Below are 17681 nucleotides of genomic sequence, written 5' to 3'. Positions count from 1 at the left end.
AAATAATAGATGGCTTCTGCCATACTTCATACCTACAAGTCTGTATCATCAATTAGTTACAACAAAATCTGCAGAAGTGTTCAGCTCTCCTCCTGGGAGAAGGAAGAGACACAGGAAACATAAAGGTTTCCAACTGCACTCAATGGCCATCAGACTACAATGAGCTCCAAGGGCTCACTGCCATGCAATTTGGATGACCTCTATTCTTAATGTAATGTCCATATGCTGCTTACTGACATGGGTCTTATGTTTGTCCTTGTTTAGTTTATCTGTTTGAGCAACACATAGCACGGGTCTCCATGATTGATAAGGTTTGACAACTGTCTCGGAAACTTAGTCTTCTTTACTGAGGATCTGGGTGTCCCGGTACCTAGAGCTTCATGTCATTGAGGTGTATATGCAGTTTCCCTCTACAAATCAAGTTGCATCCATCTCACTGTAAATCTACAGACTACATCTCTTTAGTCAATAAATTCTTCTAGTCTTTCATTTGTGCTGCCCTTATCTTGACTGTAACTAGGATCAAATCACAACACAAGCTCAGCATAAAACAAAAACCTTGGAGTCTCTTGTTAGTGCTTAACTTTAATCACACATCCATGTTCATGCCTGCAATTGACATCAGGCTTCCCCCAGGTGCTTCTGTTCTGAAAGATACATGACTGCCAAGTCCACAGTGGCTGGGGCCAGCCAACCACTTACCTTCACTTACCGAGTTCCATATTAATCAGATCGTATCATTCAGTAAACATTAACTGCCATATGTAGATCCCTGTAATGTACTGTGGGAAGCCACAGGAGGAACAGAAAATATAAATCTATTCTTCACAGAGCATATAGTCCAACAAGGGGAAAAGGCACATGCATTAATTAAATATCTACCCTTTCCCAAGATGGTGCCAGCCACTTTACTTATATTAACCCAAATTAATAAATCTTACAAAACTATTTTGTAGGTTGCTATTCTCATTTTATGCATGTGAAAACCAAGATCAGACGAGACATCATTACTGCTCCCGAGGCACATTTGATTAAATGGATATGTGTGAAATTCAATGGAGGATTTTTTCAGATATCACCTCTTCATAAGAAAGAATTCTAGTCAGCTCTTGTGTGTGATGTGTCCTAGCCCGATTCATGTAGTGAATCTGCAGGGACTATGCACCATTTCCTTCAAATGAAAGTGGACAGATTAGATAGTGGAATTTAAGGCATGAGGCAGCAAGAAGGAGTTCTAATAATCATTTAATGACTACAGATTCAATCCACTTTTAATGAAACTGGTATTTGCAGGGTTTTTTTTTTCTTTTATGAACCCAAAGTTTAGTATATATTCTACTGGCTTACTATATATTCTATTGAATTCTAGAATAGAGTGAATTGTGGGTTGGAGAGGAAAAGGGGAAGAAACACAAATAACAGTAGATAAGCCAAAGTTGTTGTTGTTGTTGTTGTTGTTGTTGTTGTTGTTGTTTTACATGAAGCCAAGGGAAAATTCAAGGAGACATGGGAGGTAAGTATAGGTCTGATGACTGTACTTCTTCAGGTGTAAATGGCCCAAAAGTGTCCACGTAAGCTTCTGTGAAGTTGTTCATGGCCAATACTGTCTCCACACTATCACCACCGGAACAGGCTTGAAGCAGCAACTAGCACACTGACCAAGGACAAGAGAAGCTTATGCCATCTTAGGTATCTATTTGCTCCTTATCTCTGGCAGCCTTGGACATGGGGTAACAACTTTAAACCAAAGACCCTGAGCACATTGATTCCAACTCTTTAGAAATCAGCCACCCTTCCCATAAGTTTAGCATTTTACAGCATCATTATTAGTTCGCATCCACCTGTGAATATAGAAAATAAGAAAAGCAATGAAAATCACAAGGGAAATTGTGATTATGAGAACTCTCAATACTTAGAATGAGAAGTAGGCATGAAAGCCCCCACTCCCGACCATCCCACTCCTAACAGAGACATAGAAAAAAAAGGGGGGGGGATAGAAAAAACTATCTCTGAGCATACACATTTTCTGTAACAAAGCAAAATAATTTTATAGACTTCTCATTATAAGTGGATCTATGTAGCAGGCAAGGATGGAAAATGGAAATTTTTCCCCACTGTTGTTATATAAGATCTAAAACATGCAGTATTTCCTTGCTTTGGCGTGTTGTCTAAATTGATTTGTTTCAGAGCATAAAAGACTGTCTTTGTAAAGACAGTCACGGGTTCTCACTTTCAAGATGTCTTTTTCTATGGGGATTTTAAAACTTTGGATATATGACTGGGGGTAATATCATATTGCGGACATTAAGGAACCCCTGAAGTCCTACCACATAAGCAGTTACCTATTGTGGCACTGTATCAGGAAGCGTCCATCAAATTGTTCTTTAAAACAACTTCTGTGGGGACGCCTGGGTGGCTCAGTGGGTTAAAACCTCCGCCTTTGGCTCAGGTCATGATCCCAGGGTCCTGGGATGGAGCCCCACATTAGGCTCCCTGCTGAGCAGGGAGCCTGCTTCCTCCTCTCTCTGCCTGTCTCCCTGCCTACTTGTGATCTCCGTCTGCAAATAAATAAAATAAAAATCCTTTAAAATAAAAAAAATAAATAAAATTAAAAATTAAAAAAAAAAACTTCTGTGGACAAGGATGTCTTTCTGTTATATGTCTGAAAGGGACAAAGATGTCATATAAATGTATGTCTCTGTATTAGAATTTTTTAAAAAAATGTATTATACCTATGTATAGAGTTCACCCATCAGCAATTTTTTCAGGTTATTTCTCTTTCATATACCTCTAATTATAACTCCCTGGGAGTATATCAAAGGTAAAGCAATGAATGATAAAACCTGATCCAATTTAAATTCCTCTGAAAGGCATTCTAGCTTCACTTGACAAGTACCAACCTGCTGAGTACTATTCCTCTTGTCTGCCTATCACAGACCTGGTGGAAAGTGTGAAGGCTAGGGACCATGGCTGATTTGTTAACATACTCTGAATGGCTGACAGCCACAAAGCTTACAGGATTCCCAAACTGAAGGGTACCTGCCTTAGAAAAACGGCCATCTTAAGATCATCTCGAGAGTAACTAATTTCTTCTGTAAGGCAATATAACATTAACTGCTTTTCCATCCTTTTCTATTTTTTTTTTAAATTGAAACAAAACGAACATACCAAAGCAGTAACACAGCGGGGAAAAGACTAGTGAAGAAAAAGAAGTAATTATCTCCAACTTTACACATTCATTTTCTTGTTATTATTTGCTGGTATTTCCCTCAAATCTTCTAAAATATATAATAGAGTATAAAATAACAAAGAATGTGTATGTGTGTGTATATATCTATCCATCCTAGATTTTTGCTACAGGTTCACTGCATTTCTTTGGGTAGGGAATTCAAATGTGAAGCTAAACAGTCCAGTTTACATCCCAGAGTTTTGTGATGTTTAATGCATTAGCTTGTGTGTTCTGGCCTCTGTGGAATTCTGAATTACCTTTAGTTTGTGCCAGTCAGTGACTCTGGTAGGACCATGGGACAGACTGAGATTGAGAAGATCCCAGACCTCTCACTCACAAGTCAGTAGAAATAACAAGAAGATTGCTCACCATCATTGTAACATGCTTAGACTCCTTGTAGGCACAGAATCATTTCCCTAGAGGGGAAATTCCATTCTTTATCTTTCCCAGGAGGGATTAGTAGCAGGTGGTCCTGGCAGATTTTAGCAAGACTCTAAAAATCAAAATTGTGTCTGCTCTAGGGAAGCATTTATAAAATGCCAAACTCCCAGACCTGAATAATAATCATTGCTGTATACAGGCTCTTCTGTCTGTGATTACTTAGTGCCTAGGGCAGGTCATTTAGCCTAAGTATGGGCCCTACAGACCAGAGACTGGTTCTCATCAATCCCAATGTGAACCTACACTCTTCAGGTGGCTGAGGAGATGCTATGACCTTCAAGTGAGAAGTTCTATTGTCTCCACACTTTCCTTGAGCTCCAAAGGCTGAACCTCTCTTGGAAAAACTAACTAAGGCAAAAAAAAAAAAAAAAAAAAAAAAAACCACATTCCAATTATCTGCTATTCTCAAGCTATTCTTGGAACACCTTTCCTTTCTCACACAACTGCAGTCTACTTTCCCTCTCGTCCCAAAGGTGACAGGCTGGAGCTAAGAAAAATCCCATGCTGCAAGCCTAATCTCCTACAGTGGCTCAGTTATTGGCTCTCAAGACTTTTGGGTCTCACTGGCCAATGGGGAGCATGGACTTCTGCCTCTATCCAAGTTTCCTTAGGCTATGTAGGGAATCACTAAGGAAGCGCAGTGTTTAAAAGAACACTAGACTAGGGAGACAGGAACCCAGGTTCTTGGCTCTGGCTGGGCCTTTATTAAATCCCTGTGGGATTTAGGACAAATGGGTTCACTTCTCTACACTTTAATTTTGAAATATTATGAAATGTCACATCCTTACTGAGCCTAAATGCTGATACAAAGCTGGGCAGTATATTAGTATCTTAGGGATGCCAAAAGAAAAGAACACACTGGGTGATGTAAAAGAGCAGAATTTGTCTCACAGTTCTGGAGGCTAGAAGCCCAAAAAAGTGTCAGTAGAGCCATATTCCCTCTGAATGTTCCAGGGAAAGACTTCTCCCATGTCTCTCCCTAGCTTCTGGTGATTGCTGGCAATGCTTAGCATTCCTTGGCTTATGCACATACCACTCTAATGTCTGCCTCCACATAGCATTCTTCTCTGAGTATCTCTGTGTTCAAATTTCCCTCTTTCTGTATCAGTCATTAGAATAGGGCCTATCCTAAGCTAGTATGGCGTCATCTTAACTTGAGTCTATATGCAATAGCCCTATTTCCAAATAAGGTCATATTCACATACACAAGGTGTTAGGAATGAAGATTTCCTCTTTTTTTTTGAAGGACACAATTCACCCCACAACAGGTGATGTCTAATAAATGGATGGACCAGAGTGAATCTGCAAGAGTTGACCCACACAGTAGAGGAATAGGGGCTAAGAAAAGTTTTGGCATTGAAGCATCTTGGGCCAAGGGGGCAAACAGAGGGGTCTGAATGTTGTACATTTCCCAGTGGAAACAGTTCCACAGACTGGTTCGATGTTACATATTAAAGGAGGATTACATGATAAAGGAAAAAAGTTGAAACAGCACTTTTCACAAAGGGTTTTGAGAAAATTTGCTCAAGTAACAAAAATTACAACACAGAATGAGGAAGAAAGCATTCTCTGGATTGCTGTAGAAATTCTATGGCCCAGAACAAAGGGGACAAAGTACTTAATAAATATCTATTAAGTTTAACCTCAGGATTACTTCTATCATCTTATAGTATTGGCAACTCATATTTCCTTGAGAGAGCCACCCCTTCCTGACTCTCAGTGGTAAGGTTTGGCCAACTTTTTCCCTCCAGTGGTGGGCACATGCCTAGGACTTGGCCAATCAGAGTCACTGGGTCAAGGTTATCACATGACACAAACCAGCCAATGAGATTCAATTCCAGGACTCCTCTTAGAAGCATTAAGGAAGACATTTCTTTCTACTTTATCTATGATCTAGAATCAAAATTACCTCTTTTTCTTTTAGTGTTGAGAATGTTAAGGATTTACTCTCCTAGCAACATTCAAGTATATACTACAGTATTGTTGATGATATTTATCATGCTGCACACTGGATCCTCGGAACTTACTAACCTTATAACTGGATGTTTGTATCCTGTGATCAACATTTCCCCACATTCCCCTCCACCCAACCCCTATAACCACCACTCTACCCTGTGTTACTATAATTTCAGGTTTTTTAGAATCTACATATACGTGAGATCATATAATATTTGTCTTTCTCGGGGCACATGGGTGGCTCAGGGGGTTAAGCCGCTGCCTTTGGCTCAGGTCATGATCTCAGGGTCCTGGGATCGAGTCCCGCATCGGGCTCTCTGCTCAGCAGGGGGCCTGCTTCTCTCTCTCTCTCTGCCTGCCTCTCCGTCTACTTGTGATCTCTCTCTGTCAAATAAATAAATAAAATCTTAAAAAAAAAATATTTGTCTTTCTCTGACTTATTTCACTTTGTATAATGTCCTCAAATTTCATCCATGTTGTCACAATGGCAGGGCTTCCTTCTTTTTTGTGGCTAAATCATATCACTATATATATATATACGAGTGAATGGAAGTATCTATGGCTGCATGTGATCGTGCACACGCACAAGCATGTATATAGCATATTTCCTTTATCCATTTATGCATCAGTAGTCATTAGGTTATTTCCATATCTTTAGTATGGTGGATAACACTGCAACAAACACGGGGATACAAAGAGCAGATCTTAAAGATCTTACCACAGGAAAAAGGTAACTATGTGAAGATGGATAGATGTATTAACAACCTTATGTGGCAATCATTTTGCTATCTACATGTATATAAAATCAGTATGTCACATACCTTAAAATTACCCAATATTATAGGTCCATTATATTTCAATAAAGCTGAACAAAATTAATTGATTAATTATAAAAATAATATGTCATCCTTTATAATATACTATATTGTTTTTATTACCATGTTTTAGAGAAAAAAATTCCTCCACATAAAATGTACATCCCAATTTTATGACAGAATTAAATCTAGAAACCTAAAGTATGGAAAGAATGGATCTAAGGATCAAGAAAACAGAAAATCTCTTAGCTTCATCTCCAATTTCCAATTCTTCCCAAGCCATACTGGAAGTTTAGATGAAATTGAAAGACTTTTTACAATCTACCTTACTGAAATCCCAAATGGAGTTCTATGTACTTGAGATTGGATTATTAGGATGAGATGGGGGGCCTGATTTTTTGTTTTGTTTTGTTTTAGATCAAAAGTCAATTGGATAAAATAATGCTAAAATATACTGCCTCCAAAGAAACAGAAAACAATTATATCACTGAAGTGATTCAGAACATCCTATACTGGACTTTTTGTTAACAAACTTTAAAAAGTAGATATTTTAAATCACAGTGTTTCAAAGAGTTACAGAAATTTTTTGTTGCCTTGTTATCCATCACCCAAGGGCATGAATAATCACTAAAAGGCATTTGTTAACTAAAACTATATCTACCAACAAGAATACATAATAAAAGGGCAACAGAGGACAGACGGACAGAAGGAAGGAAAGAAGGAAGGAAAATCAATGCTGTTCTCTTCTCCATGGAGAGGTCCTGCCTTAAACTGAACCTAACATAGAGAAAAGTAGAACTAAGAGATGGGGAAATAGAAGACTGTAAATGGAAAGAGAAAAGAATGGAAGACTGTAGAAACAGAAGTCTGTAAGGAGAAAAAGAAAGAATGAGAGAGTGATACGGCTCACCTCTTGATATTTTTGGCTGCAGTCCTACCTTCCTTTCTGTTTTTAGCCACATAAGCTACTAGATTTCTTCTTTTGGCTTAAGCCAGTTTGAATTGTGTTTCTGTCACTTAAAACAAAAAAGTTATGAAATAATATGAGGCCCACTTGCCTTGGTCGGATTCTACAACTTTGAAAGTAAATAAAGGCAGCACTCAGCACAGCAGAGTTGCCTTTGTATCTACACACATGGCCACAGTAGCTGTGGGAGCCTGAGTCCGATCATCCATGATTTTCTGGACAATAATCTAAATGGACTGGCCGAGGTGAACGTAGGAGGGTTGGTTCCAATAACATGTAAGTCACCCGGGGTAGTCTCATATGCAAATATAGGAGACATGTAGACCACAAGACAACAACTTTGGGGTGTTAGCATTAATGGGAAATTATTTTTAATAAAATAATTCTTATAAGCTTTTTAAAAAAGATTTTATTTATTTGACAGACAGAGATCACAGGTAGGCAGAGAGGCAGGCAAAGAGAGAGAGGGGGGAAGCAGGCTCCCTGATGAGCAGAGAGCCCAATGCAGGGCTCAATCCCAGGACCCTGAGACCATGACCTGAGCTGAAGGCAGAGGCTAAACCCAGTCACCCCTTTAATAAAATAATTCTTAAACTGAAGAGGCTTGGAGGACATTCTAGCTACAAGTCTAAATAAAAAGTAGCACAGGCTTCTCCACTGCACACCTCCAGGTTTCACTAAGATTCAGTTTTCTATTATTTGATAAAAGAGTTAAAATTAGCTTCTTCCTCCTCAATCTAGAGTCAACACACATCCTCTTCTGTCTTAGAATGAAAAGTGAGAATAAAGAGAAAAGCCCAGAGCATGGGTGTGTGAACTTGGACGTGAGCAATCTGGGCATTGCTAAACCGTGGGTTTCCAAATGGATACAGGATTAAGCTGAGAGCACCAGCTTTGTAGCACCAAGCCCTTGGCCATGTATCCTTTCTTTTCATGTGTTAGCTAGGGTTAGTGCTCAGCAAACATAGCCTAATTTCTAGAATGTCCTTGGAGCTCATTTCTCTTAGAAAAAGGAGTATTTCTTTTTAGCATTGCTACTCAAGGGAACATAGTATCAATACAAACCGAAGGGTCAGTGAAAGAAAGAAGTCACCAAAAGTAAACTTTTGAATACGAATATGTGTATATAAGAGCAAACGAAAGGAAACAAGACTACAGAGGCCTACAAAATTAAACAAGCATATAAAGTTTGAAGACTCCTCTTTAAGCCCAAGGACATCAAAAAATAAACAACACATAAATGCCCCTCATAAAAATCTGAAATAGAACATCAAATTCAGCATGTGGAGATCTGAACATAAAATAGACAGGCAAAATAGTTGTCTTCTGATGCGATTACAGAAATCACATCTAATCTCCTCAGGATAACCACTACACATATAAAACACTATTCTACCATATCCGAGTAATAGTCACATCACCAGCTATGAGCCTAACTGGAAGGTCAATCACGGTCAGATTCTTGCTCCATGCACATGTCCCCAGCGGCCTCCCTAATAACAGAATGCTGTCGGGCTTGAATTGGTTATCTACATTTTACAAACAAACATTGTCTTAAGCAGGCTTAATCGGCTACTTAGCTACCAGAATAATTGTGTGTACACTAGAAGAAAATGAAGCAGACACAAACAAGACACTCACCTTTTCTCCCCTGAGGATCGCGGCAGCTTTCATGGGCGCACAGGCCCCAAGCTGACCAGGAAGATACTACACAGTCTGTAGAGCAAGGGAGATTGCAAAGCTGAGAGGCTGAAGGGGCAGGTCCCAAGCATGAAGTCTTTTTCACAGGTCTAGAGACTAAAGGAGAGAAAAAAATAAAATAAAATAATGGTCTATGTAACATTTACTGGAAACCCCTAGAATTATTAATGTCTTTATTTATGTGCCTGCCTTGCCCACATCAGCTTTCTGGTTAGAGTATATACAAATAAAACATAAACATGCTCTAAGACTTGTTGTTTGTCTCTGCACTATTAGCATTTTGGGTGAGAAAAGGTAAAAAAAAGAAAAAAAGACAGTAACAAAGGGCAGCACTTGAGTTTCCTGCCTCACAGAGTATTCCCTGGGAATTCAAGAGAGGACTGGAAATATAGATACAAATTATCCAGAGTTATGATTTAAAAAAATTAAATGGCTTTGTGAAGTTTCAGGATGAGTCTATCTTGACTATATAAATGACTAGGTTGCTGCGAAAAAATCAAAATCAAACCCCTGAGGTGGGATGTTTAGCATAACCAATCTACTGCTGTTACTCCCCTGAGGGGTGGAGCGCTCAAAGACACAGAAGAAAAATGGTTCTTAGAAAAGAAGAAAAATCGGGATGTGTGACTGCAGAATTAGCACCTTGAAGTCAGTTTCATTAGTGAGGCTTTCTAGAAGCCCAAGGAATGTCTGAGAATTCGGGGGGAGATGCCAACCTAAGAGCCTTCCAACCCTTCCTGGTGCACCTGCACCCAGAGTGCACCCAGAACTGGGTCATTTCAGGATGCAGTGACCACCTGGCCACAAGTGGCCCTCACCAAGTGCCTCCTCCATGCAGGTCTACTCTGGGTACATAAAAATATGCAGATGAAGGAGAAGATGAGATGCTGATTCTCATTATTATAACAGGATAGGAGTTAAGACAGAAATGACACAATAAAAGAAGAGCCAAATGTGTAACTATGTTTGTGCCGAGTGAGCCCACACTAAAGTGGTTTTAGAGCAATTCAGAGCTTGTGAGCAAATGGTTCAAGTTCAGATGGTTTTATCTACTGAACTGGCTTGTACTACTGTCTAAATATTTCCCATACATGTCCACCCCTTTAAGCAGATGAGAAGTAATTCATAGACAAAGATGAGTGTTACAAGATGGTGGTAAATCACACCATCTACTTTGCTTCTTGACTCTTTACATGGATGTCAGTTAAATCCGGTAAAGATGGCAATAAATCACAGCTCTGGCCAGCAGAACTTTGAACATAAATGAAAACAAGAGAAAAAAAAAATACTGTTTTCAAAGAAGTTGTAACCCATGGGGGAAGAAGTGTTCCTAATGAACAATGGGGCAGCTTGAGGTGTTTATGAGGGTGAATGGGAAAAACAAAAGTCCATGAAAAATAATGTTTTATTTGCAATGAATTGTTTATTTGCAACTAATTCTTATATATTTAACTAATAGGATTTGACCTGACCTAAAATAAGAGACAGGGGCAAACAAGATGGTCAATGTAAATGTCAAAGATCACAAGCCATGTGGAGGAGGCAGGGACAAGAAGAGAGAACAGATACTGGGGGCAATTGAGGGGTTACCTGGGGAGGTGAAGATCAAACAGAGACTGTGTTGGCCAGAATGACAGTGAGATGGGGGTTTGGAGTGACTGGGACTGGGATGCACATATGACATTGGTGGATTGTGGATCAAGAAGAACCTGGGATAAATAAATAAAATTAAATTAAATTAAAAAAAGAAGAAGAACCTGGGATATACTTTAGTAAGATGAAAACAAAAAGAGAAGAAGAAGGTCACCCACCCCCACTCCTACCAAAACCACCACCTGTGAGTTGGTGGAGGGGTCTGTGATTCCTCCCCTAAGAGTGAGCAAGAGAAGACACACAAGACTGCTATTCATGGAATACATTATGCATTCATTCCAAAACCATTAGTTCCTACTTTAAATCAGACCTTCTTGGATAGTGTCTGCTTTCAAGGAGCTCTCGATCAGGAAGGGTAAGTCAAGCAGAACATTAACAAAATTGATGGAAAGTGATGCTTCAGAGCGTCACAGGAATTGAAAGCTCTATAGCCAGAGGTCTTAAGACAGAAATGCCTTGGGGTCTGGGCCCATATTTGTCAGCATGTGTTCTCACAAACTCTAATGTTATTTCCCCCCCAAAAAAACTAAGTAGTGAGGGAAAAGGAAGTAGGGCATGCAAACTAATTAATCTACTTATTTAATAAACATTTTTAGTGCATTCCCAACACTGGTTATAAATCAATCCCTTTAACCTCCATAACTTTGAGATATATGTTATGAGATATATGTTATTACCATCTCAAGTTTAAAATGGGGGTTCTGCAACACAGAAATAGTTACTCATTTGCTCACATTCTTAATTAGTCAGGAGCAGAGTTGAGATTGTGACACAGGAAGCATGGCTCCAGATGCTCTTAACCACTGTATATTATGTGGTCTTATTATAGGTCATTCAGCCTACAGTGGTATCTACCATGTATCAGCACTGTGTTAGGTGCTGAAGTCAGAGCAGTGAATAAAACAGACAAGGTGCCAGTCCCCCCGGGACCCATATTCCCGTGTGAGCTGATACTAAGTATACATGAATTCATGAGTGAGCCCCAACAAGAAGACTGGAAAACTGTTACTGCTGCTTCTCCTTTCTTTTTTCATAGCTGTCTTACTGCAACACCAGACAGATGTTAGGGGTCTGATGATCAATGTTGAGAAGATACCCCAAACCTTTCAGCTCCAAGACCCAGCAGACACTTGTTGCTCTAACTTTTGTACTTGATGTTGAGCTGGGCCATTGAAACTAATTAGTCTACCAGTGCAGCACCAAGGCCACAGCAGGCCTTCACTAATCTCATCAGAAGCTCCTGAATGTCTATCTTTAAATCGGCAGTACAGTTGGAAAGAGACTGGGAATATGTCCTGCATTAAGGACAATGTTTTACAGACCATTATGTTTATCTGGCTTATTTTTCAAGAGCTATATGAGTGACTGGGAAGTAGGGGGTTAAGTCCCCCAAGGTCCCCTTTGATAAATACTGAACTGTCAATCAGTTAACTGTTAGATATTAGAGATAATTGTACTTCTAAGATTTGGAAGTCAGGAGAGACATGGTGTGCAAGAGAGGAGCTGGGGGGAGCGGGGTTCCCTGGAGACTATTAAGTGGCATAATTAGGAAGCCCAAGGGTGGGAGTGAGGCCATTTGTCAGAGCGTTCAGGCCTCTTTAGCACCTAGTGCTTTGACAGACAGTAGATCTTAATCCACATAGATAAATTCTTCAGTCCCAGGCGACATGTCTAAGATGCTTCATTTAAGCATTGAATCAATGTTCTTGGGTCAACCTATCTTTATCTCAGACCCTCTCGGCTACATTTGTTCTACAAATAAATCATAAGTATGTCACAAAGCACTTACCAGCTTCAGACCACTTAGGTAGTTTTCTCTCCCAAGAACAGCAAACACAGAATATCTCTACGCCTATTGACTGTTTAGAGCTAGAAGGGAGCTTTAGAGCTAATTTGGTTTAATTCGTCAATTTTACTGAAAAACTGAGCTCCAAATACACTGGATTGTTTCTACGAATTCACTCAGCAAGTCCAGGGCAGAGCAAGACCTGAGCCTTGTCCCAGGTGGCTGACTCACCTCTACTTGTCCCTGATGGCTTTCCTTCCATGGAAAATAGTCACCAGACAGGACACCTGAGATTGTCTGCACTGGGGATACTTTGCTGATGAATCACAGTAACCACAGTGGAGGCAGTCAGTCAGTGACATAACAGACTCAAGACATCTATTGAATGCTGCTAGCTCACTACAACCTTTCACATAAAACCCAAATCCTTCCCCTACTTCATTATTGCTTTAAAACTCCTCCAAATACTCATGCAGACCTCCCCCACCAAGTAGGAGGTGGTGAGACCAAACTTTGCTCCACTTCAAAAGACTACTTCTCTGATTTGTGGCAACTCACATTGTAATATAATTACCTTGGGAGGTGGGTAGGATGTGGGGGCAAACGGACCACCTGGATTCGGATGGTTTGTGTAGTTTACTTGGCCAAACTCTAGCCATGATGTCTGTAGAAAGAATTGCTGTTTTTCTACCCATCTGAAACCCTTTCTCTGGAGATACTGACTGAAACAACTTTATTTCTATTTACCAACTCTGTCATCTCTGATGCAATCAATCCCTGCTCTAAGCAGTGCAGGTCTTTGCTTGTCTTTTCTTGTACCAAATGCTTAAAAAAAAAAAAATATATATATATATATATATATATATTCATTTATTTGAGAGAGAGAAAGAGTGCAGGGGGAGCGGCAAAGGGAAAGGGAGAAAAGCAGACTCCCCATAGATCATGGAGCCCCATGTGGGGCTCAATCTCATGACCCCAAGATCATGACCTGAGGTGAAACCAAGAGTCAGATTCCTAACCAACCAGGACACCCAAGCACCCCACCTTAATGCCTTTTAGACTACATCACCTTGAATTCTTTGCCTATCCTGTGCTGACCAGCTAAGCAACTACCCAAGGGTCTACAGTCTATTTAGGTTTTGCAGGCAGCAAAATCAGTTCTTATATAGACTTCTTAAGTCCACAAAGTTTTAAAGAGCCAAAATAACTTTCAACTCAGAAACTGAGATTGCTACATAGCAGTAGCTTTCCAAGTGCTAGAGAATATATTACAATATTATAAGTGAGTTTATATACGTAATAGTAATTAATACTTTGGATATTCTGGTGCCTAACCTAGCATTTTTCATTTGCAATAAGAAATCATTACATTGACCTGCCTTATAAGAAATGTGAAAGTCTGCTACTAATAATTGTAAAGTTGTCTTAAATAATGTATTACTCCACACACAGAACGCTAATTAACAAAAGGAAAAATAGGCTGGGTAGGTGATATGTTTAATGTTAAAAAATAAACACACACAAAACTGTTCTTATTCTAGAAATGTATAATTTTCATGATTTTCCGTAATGACAAAGTGATTTTAGATGAGCACACAAATCAATTACAAATCACACACAATTACAAATCAAAATGATTTGTAATTAAGAAGAAAAATGTCTGTTGTGACATCAGCATGTGACTGCCATTGTAAAGAAAAATGAGGGCTTTCACATTTTATTTTTTGAGACTAAATCAAGGTCTAATCTGAACTAATTTGAATTAACACAGGAATAAACTGGCAAAAGTTCAATACAAGTATATTATCCCCCACCCACTGATGACCATTTTGTAAGATCTAAATTTCAATGCCTCTTAATGCCTCAAGAAGAAATTAGACTGAAACTGCATAATAATAATATTTAATTAGTCATAATTAATAACCTGATACTTCTGCTGTAATTTAAAAAATGAGTTATATTTGCTTAAAGTAGAAAGAGCTATCACAGGCGCTAATGATGTTTTCTTGTTTTAATATATCTATTATTGGATGAAAACTCAAGTCAGTCCTTGAAAATTCAGGAAGTGTTTGAGATAATTCTGCCATGGCATAACAGAGCTCACCTTTCCCTCTGTACAGAAAGAAGGTTTCTTGAAGATAGTCAAGGAATTAGTCACAAGATACTGATTTTTTTCCTACTATTTTCAAGGAGGTAAAGATGAAAGGAGGAGGAGGAGGAGGAGGAGGAGGAAGGTGATCACTACTTCCTGGGGACTCTTAAAAACCTGGACTCTCACTGCTTTGTATCTTTGTGATACCAAAGTCCTCCTGCAGATAATACATTCCATCTTCTGTTGATTTTACATAAGATATTTGATTTCCAGAATGGCATCAACCTTCCCAAAGAAGCTAGACCAAAACCAAGTTATATTCATTTCAACTTTCCAAATGAAATGCAGGCACTGTAAACCCCAAAGGGAACTCTCACTCAAAGCTTAGAACCCCATCATTCCATGGGCTCTCCAAGAACCACCATAACAGAAACAGCAGTTGCTAAGATTTAATTCAAAACTAATGAAAGAGCCTACTTATGTAAAAATGCTGCTTTCTAAATGATTTTTGAGAAACAATATTGCCCCTGACATATTCATTTAGGGAGTATACTGACTTGGCAGAAATTCAATCCACCTTACCGCTAAAATAAATAGGCCTCTTCTACAGACTGAAGGAGTCAAATGGTTGAAGGGGAAAGATAAATAATATTACAGTTTTAACCAGAAAGCTATTTTCCTTCAAGAAGCTTCATGTATTATTTCAATTGCCTTTTGCCACTGGGATTTGCAAAATAATGGATCATTCTTCTAACTTAGTGGATAGAATAAAAGCAATCTGTCTTCTAGCACTTATAGGCAGCTTAAAGAATTAAATCACATCTCATCCTATTATACTTAATAAAGCTTAATTTTAGCCATATTGTGACTCTCTTGGCAAAGTTCCATGCAATGCAACTTGGCAAGGAGACGCATGTGTATGTACTGCGAATTTAATACCTAAAAATAATTCCTGCAATTAGAAATAATTACAAGAAATGTAACCACATATCAAAGAGTTTTCTAAATTTCATTCATTTCATAAAGCCAATCAGAAAATGCCTAGTGATTTTCTTAGTGCTACACAGTAACAACACTCGAGGTGAAAGATGGAAAACAATATTCCGAATACAAATGAGGTACCTGTACAATTCTGGAAAGAAATCAGAATCAATATCCAGCACTTGCACAATATAGCAGCCTTCAGGCCAATATTCATATATTTCTATTATCACATATTCTCACCTCTGTTCCCTTTTTTAAGAATTTCCTTCTGATTGTTTCTCAGCCTTTTAGCTCAGAGCTAAAAGTAGGGTGCTGAGAGGATAGAAGAAACAAAGGCTGACCTAAATGGCATCTTTCACAGTGTACAGTTAAAAATACCATTATTGATGAGAAAAAAGCAGAAAGGAGATTAACGCAAGATGGGGAAGTGATCAGGCAAGGAGAAAAAGTGAAAAGCCAGAGAGGCAGGAAAGAGGAAGAGTTACCTCCCAAGATGTCAGTGGCATAACTAAGCAACACCATGGAAGTAGAGTGTTTGCAAAGGCTTTAGCACAGGAGTACTCTTCTTACTCACAACACGTTGCAACCTACAGTTCATTTCCCCACAGAAACAATGACAAGAGCTGAATGAGAGCAAGTTTTCCTGGGAATGACCACAAATGCCTTTTCTGTTGATTAATGTTAGTAATAATAGCTAATACATACTAGCAACCCACCTGGCTCTAGGCAGTATGCTAAAGACTTACATGCAATTTCTCATTCATCATGATCACTTGGAAATGTCATTATCATGTTCACTCTGTAGACAAAATAACTGAGGATAAATTATTTGTCCCAAATGACAAAGCTAATATGTGACAAAGGTCCAGGGTTCTTCAAAGCCCCTAATCTCTAATACTAGGCTCCACTATCATTTTGTATTTGCAGGAAAAATAATGGTAGACAAAAACCCTGCTGGGGGCACCTAGGTGGCTCAGTCAGTTAAGCATCTGCTTTAGGCTCAGGTCATGATCTCTGAGTCCTGGAGTCAAGCCCCACGTCAGGTTCCCTGGTCAGCTGGGGGTCTGCTTCTCCCTCTCTATCTGCCCCTCCACCTGTTTGTGATTTCTCTTGCTCTCTCTCTCAAATGAATAAAATCTTTAAAATAAGAAGAGAAAGGGAAAAAAACCCTTTCTGTAATAGTAATAATTGATCAGGAAAATAAATAGGTGAACATTCTGTCCACTTCCAAAAATGTTTAAAGTGAGATAAAAATAGAAAAAAAAAAAAAAAAAGAAGAAGAAGTTTAAATATATCAATGGTAAAGTCCAAGCCCTAAGAAAGGTAATTGTTGGGTTGGGGTTTTGTTTGTTTGTTTTTTATTTTTTTTTTTTTGTATTCTGTGTTTTGTATTTTTAATGTGATTCTGAAAGATAATGTTTGAGGGAGGAGGTGGGTGAAATTAGTTTATGATGACTATTTTCATCATAAAAGTTGGTTAGGGCCATTCCTAAGGAATTATAGTGATTTCATAATCAGCAAACCCCAGCACCCTTAAGATTTCTTGAAGAGCAAAAGATGACCAAAGAAACCCTCAAGGCAGTTTAGAAACCAGGGAAAGGCGACAAGTGCAAGTGAGTGCCCAGCTCACCTTCTACTGGATACTGCCAGCATCGCTAGAACAATCCTCTCTCTTATCAACCACATCCAACCCAGCAAAGAAGCAAGGGCAGAGGTGACAGTAAGACATCCCTAAGTCCCCTGGGCAAAACTGAAAGGAAGAGGATGTTTAAAAATAAATAAATAAATAGATAGATAAATAAATAAATAAAAGAAGGGGGAAAAAAGTGTCTGAGATAAGGATGTCTCAGAGGAGTAGGAAAGGAGCAGGAAGATCTGGTAAGAAGGGTAAGAGGGAGACAACAGAAAGCCAAGCTAAGCCTCCCAGATTTCGGTCCTGGTCACAAGATTGCCCTATCATTCCACCAGAAGCCAGCAAGCCAGACCTTCATCTGTGCTGATTTGGAAGGTGGCATTTCAACCTGGGAATAGCTGAATGAAAAATTTTAATAATGGTA

General features: G+C 39.0%; 1 protein-coding gene across 1 annotated transcript in view; it reads right to left on the bottom strand.

Annotated features, from left to right (window-relative positions):
- THSD7B (thrombospondin type 1 domain containing 7B) overlaps window positions 1–17681 on the bottom strand; it is a 730694-nt gene that overhangs the window by 458239 nt on the left and 254774 nt on the right. Inside the window, exon 5 of the mRNA XM_004774248.3 lies at window positions 9050–9205. Within this exon, the coding sequence (XP_004774305.2) occupies window positions 9050–9205 (156 nt within the window). The remainder of the gene's footprint in view (window positions 1–9049; window positions 9206–17681) is intronic.

Source organism: Mustela putorius, unplaced genomic scaffold (assembly GCF_011764305.1).
Source record: "Mustela putorius furo isolate JIRA1106 unplaced genomic scaffold, ASM1176430v1.1 tig00003867_pilon_pilon_pilon, whole genome shotgun sequence".
Taxonomy (NCBI): Eukaryota; Metazoa; Chordata; class Mammalia; order Carnivora; family Mustelidae; genus Mustela; species Mustela putorius.
The sequence above is the reverse complement of the archived record's forward strand: the minus strand, read 5'-3'. Positions and strand labels throughout refer to the sequence as shown.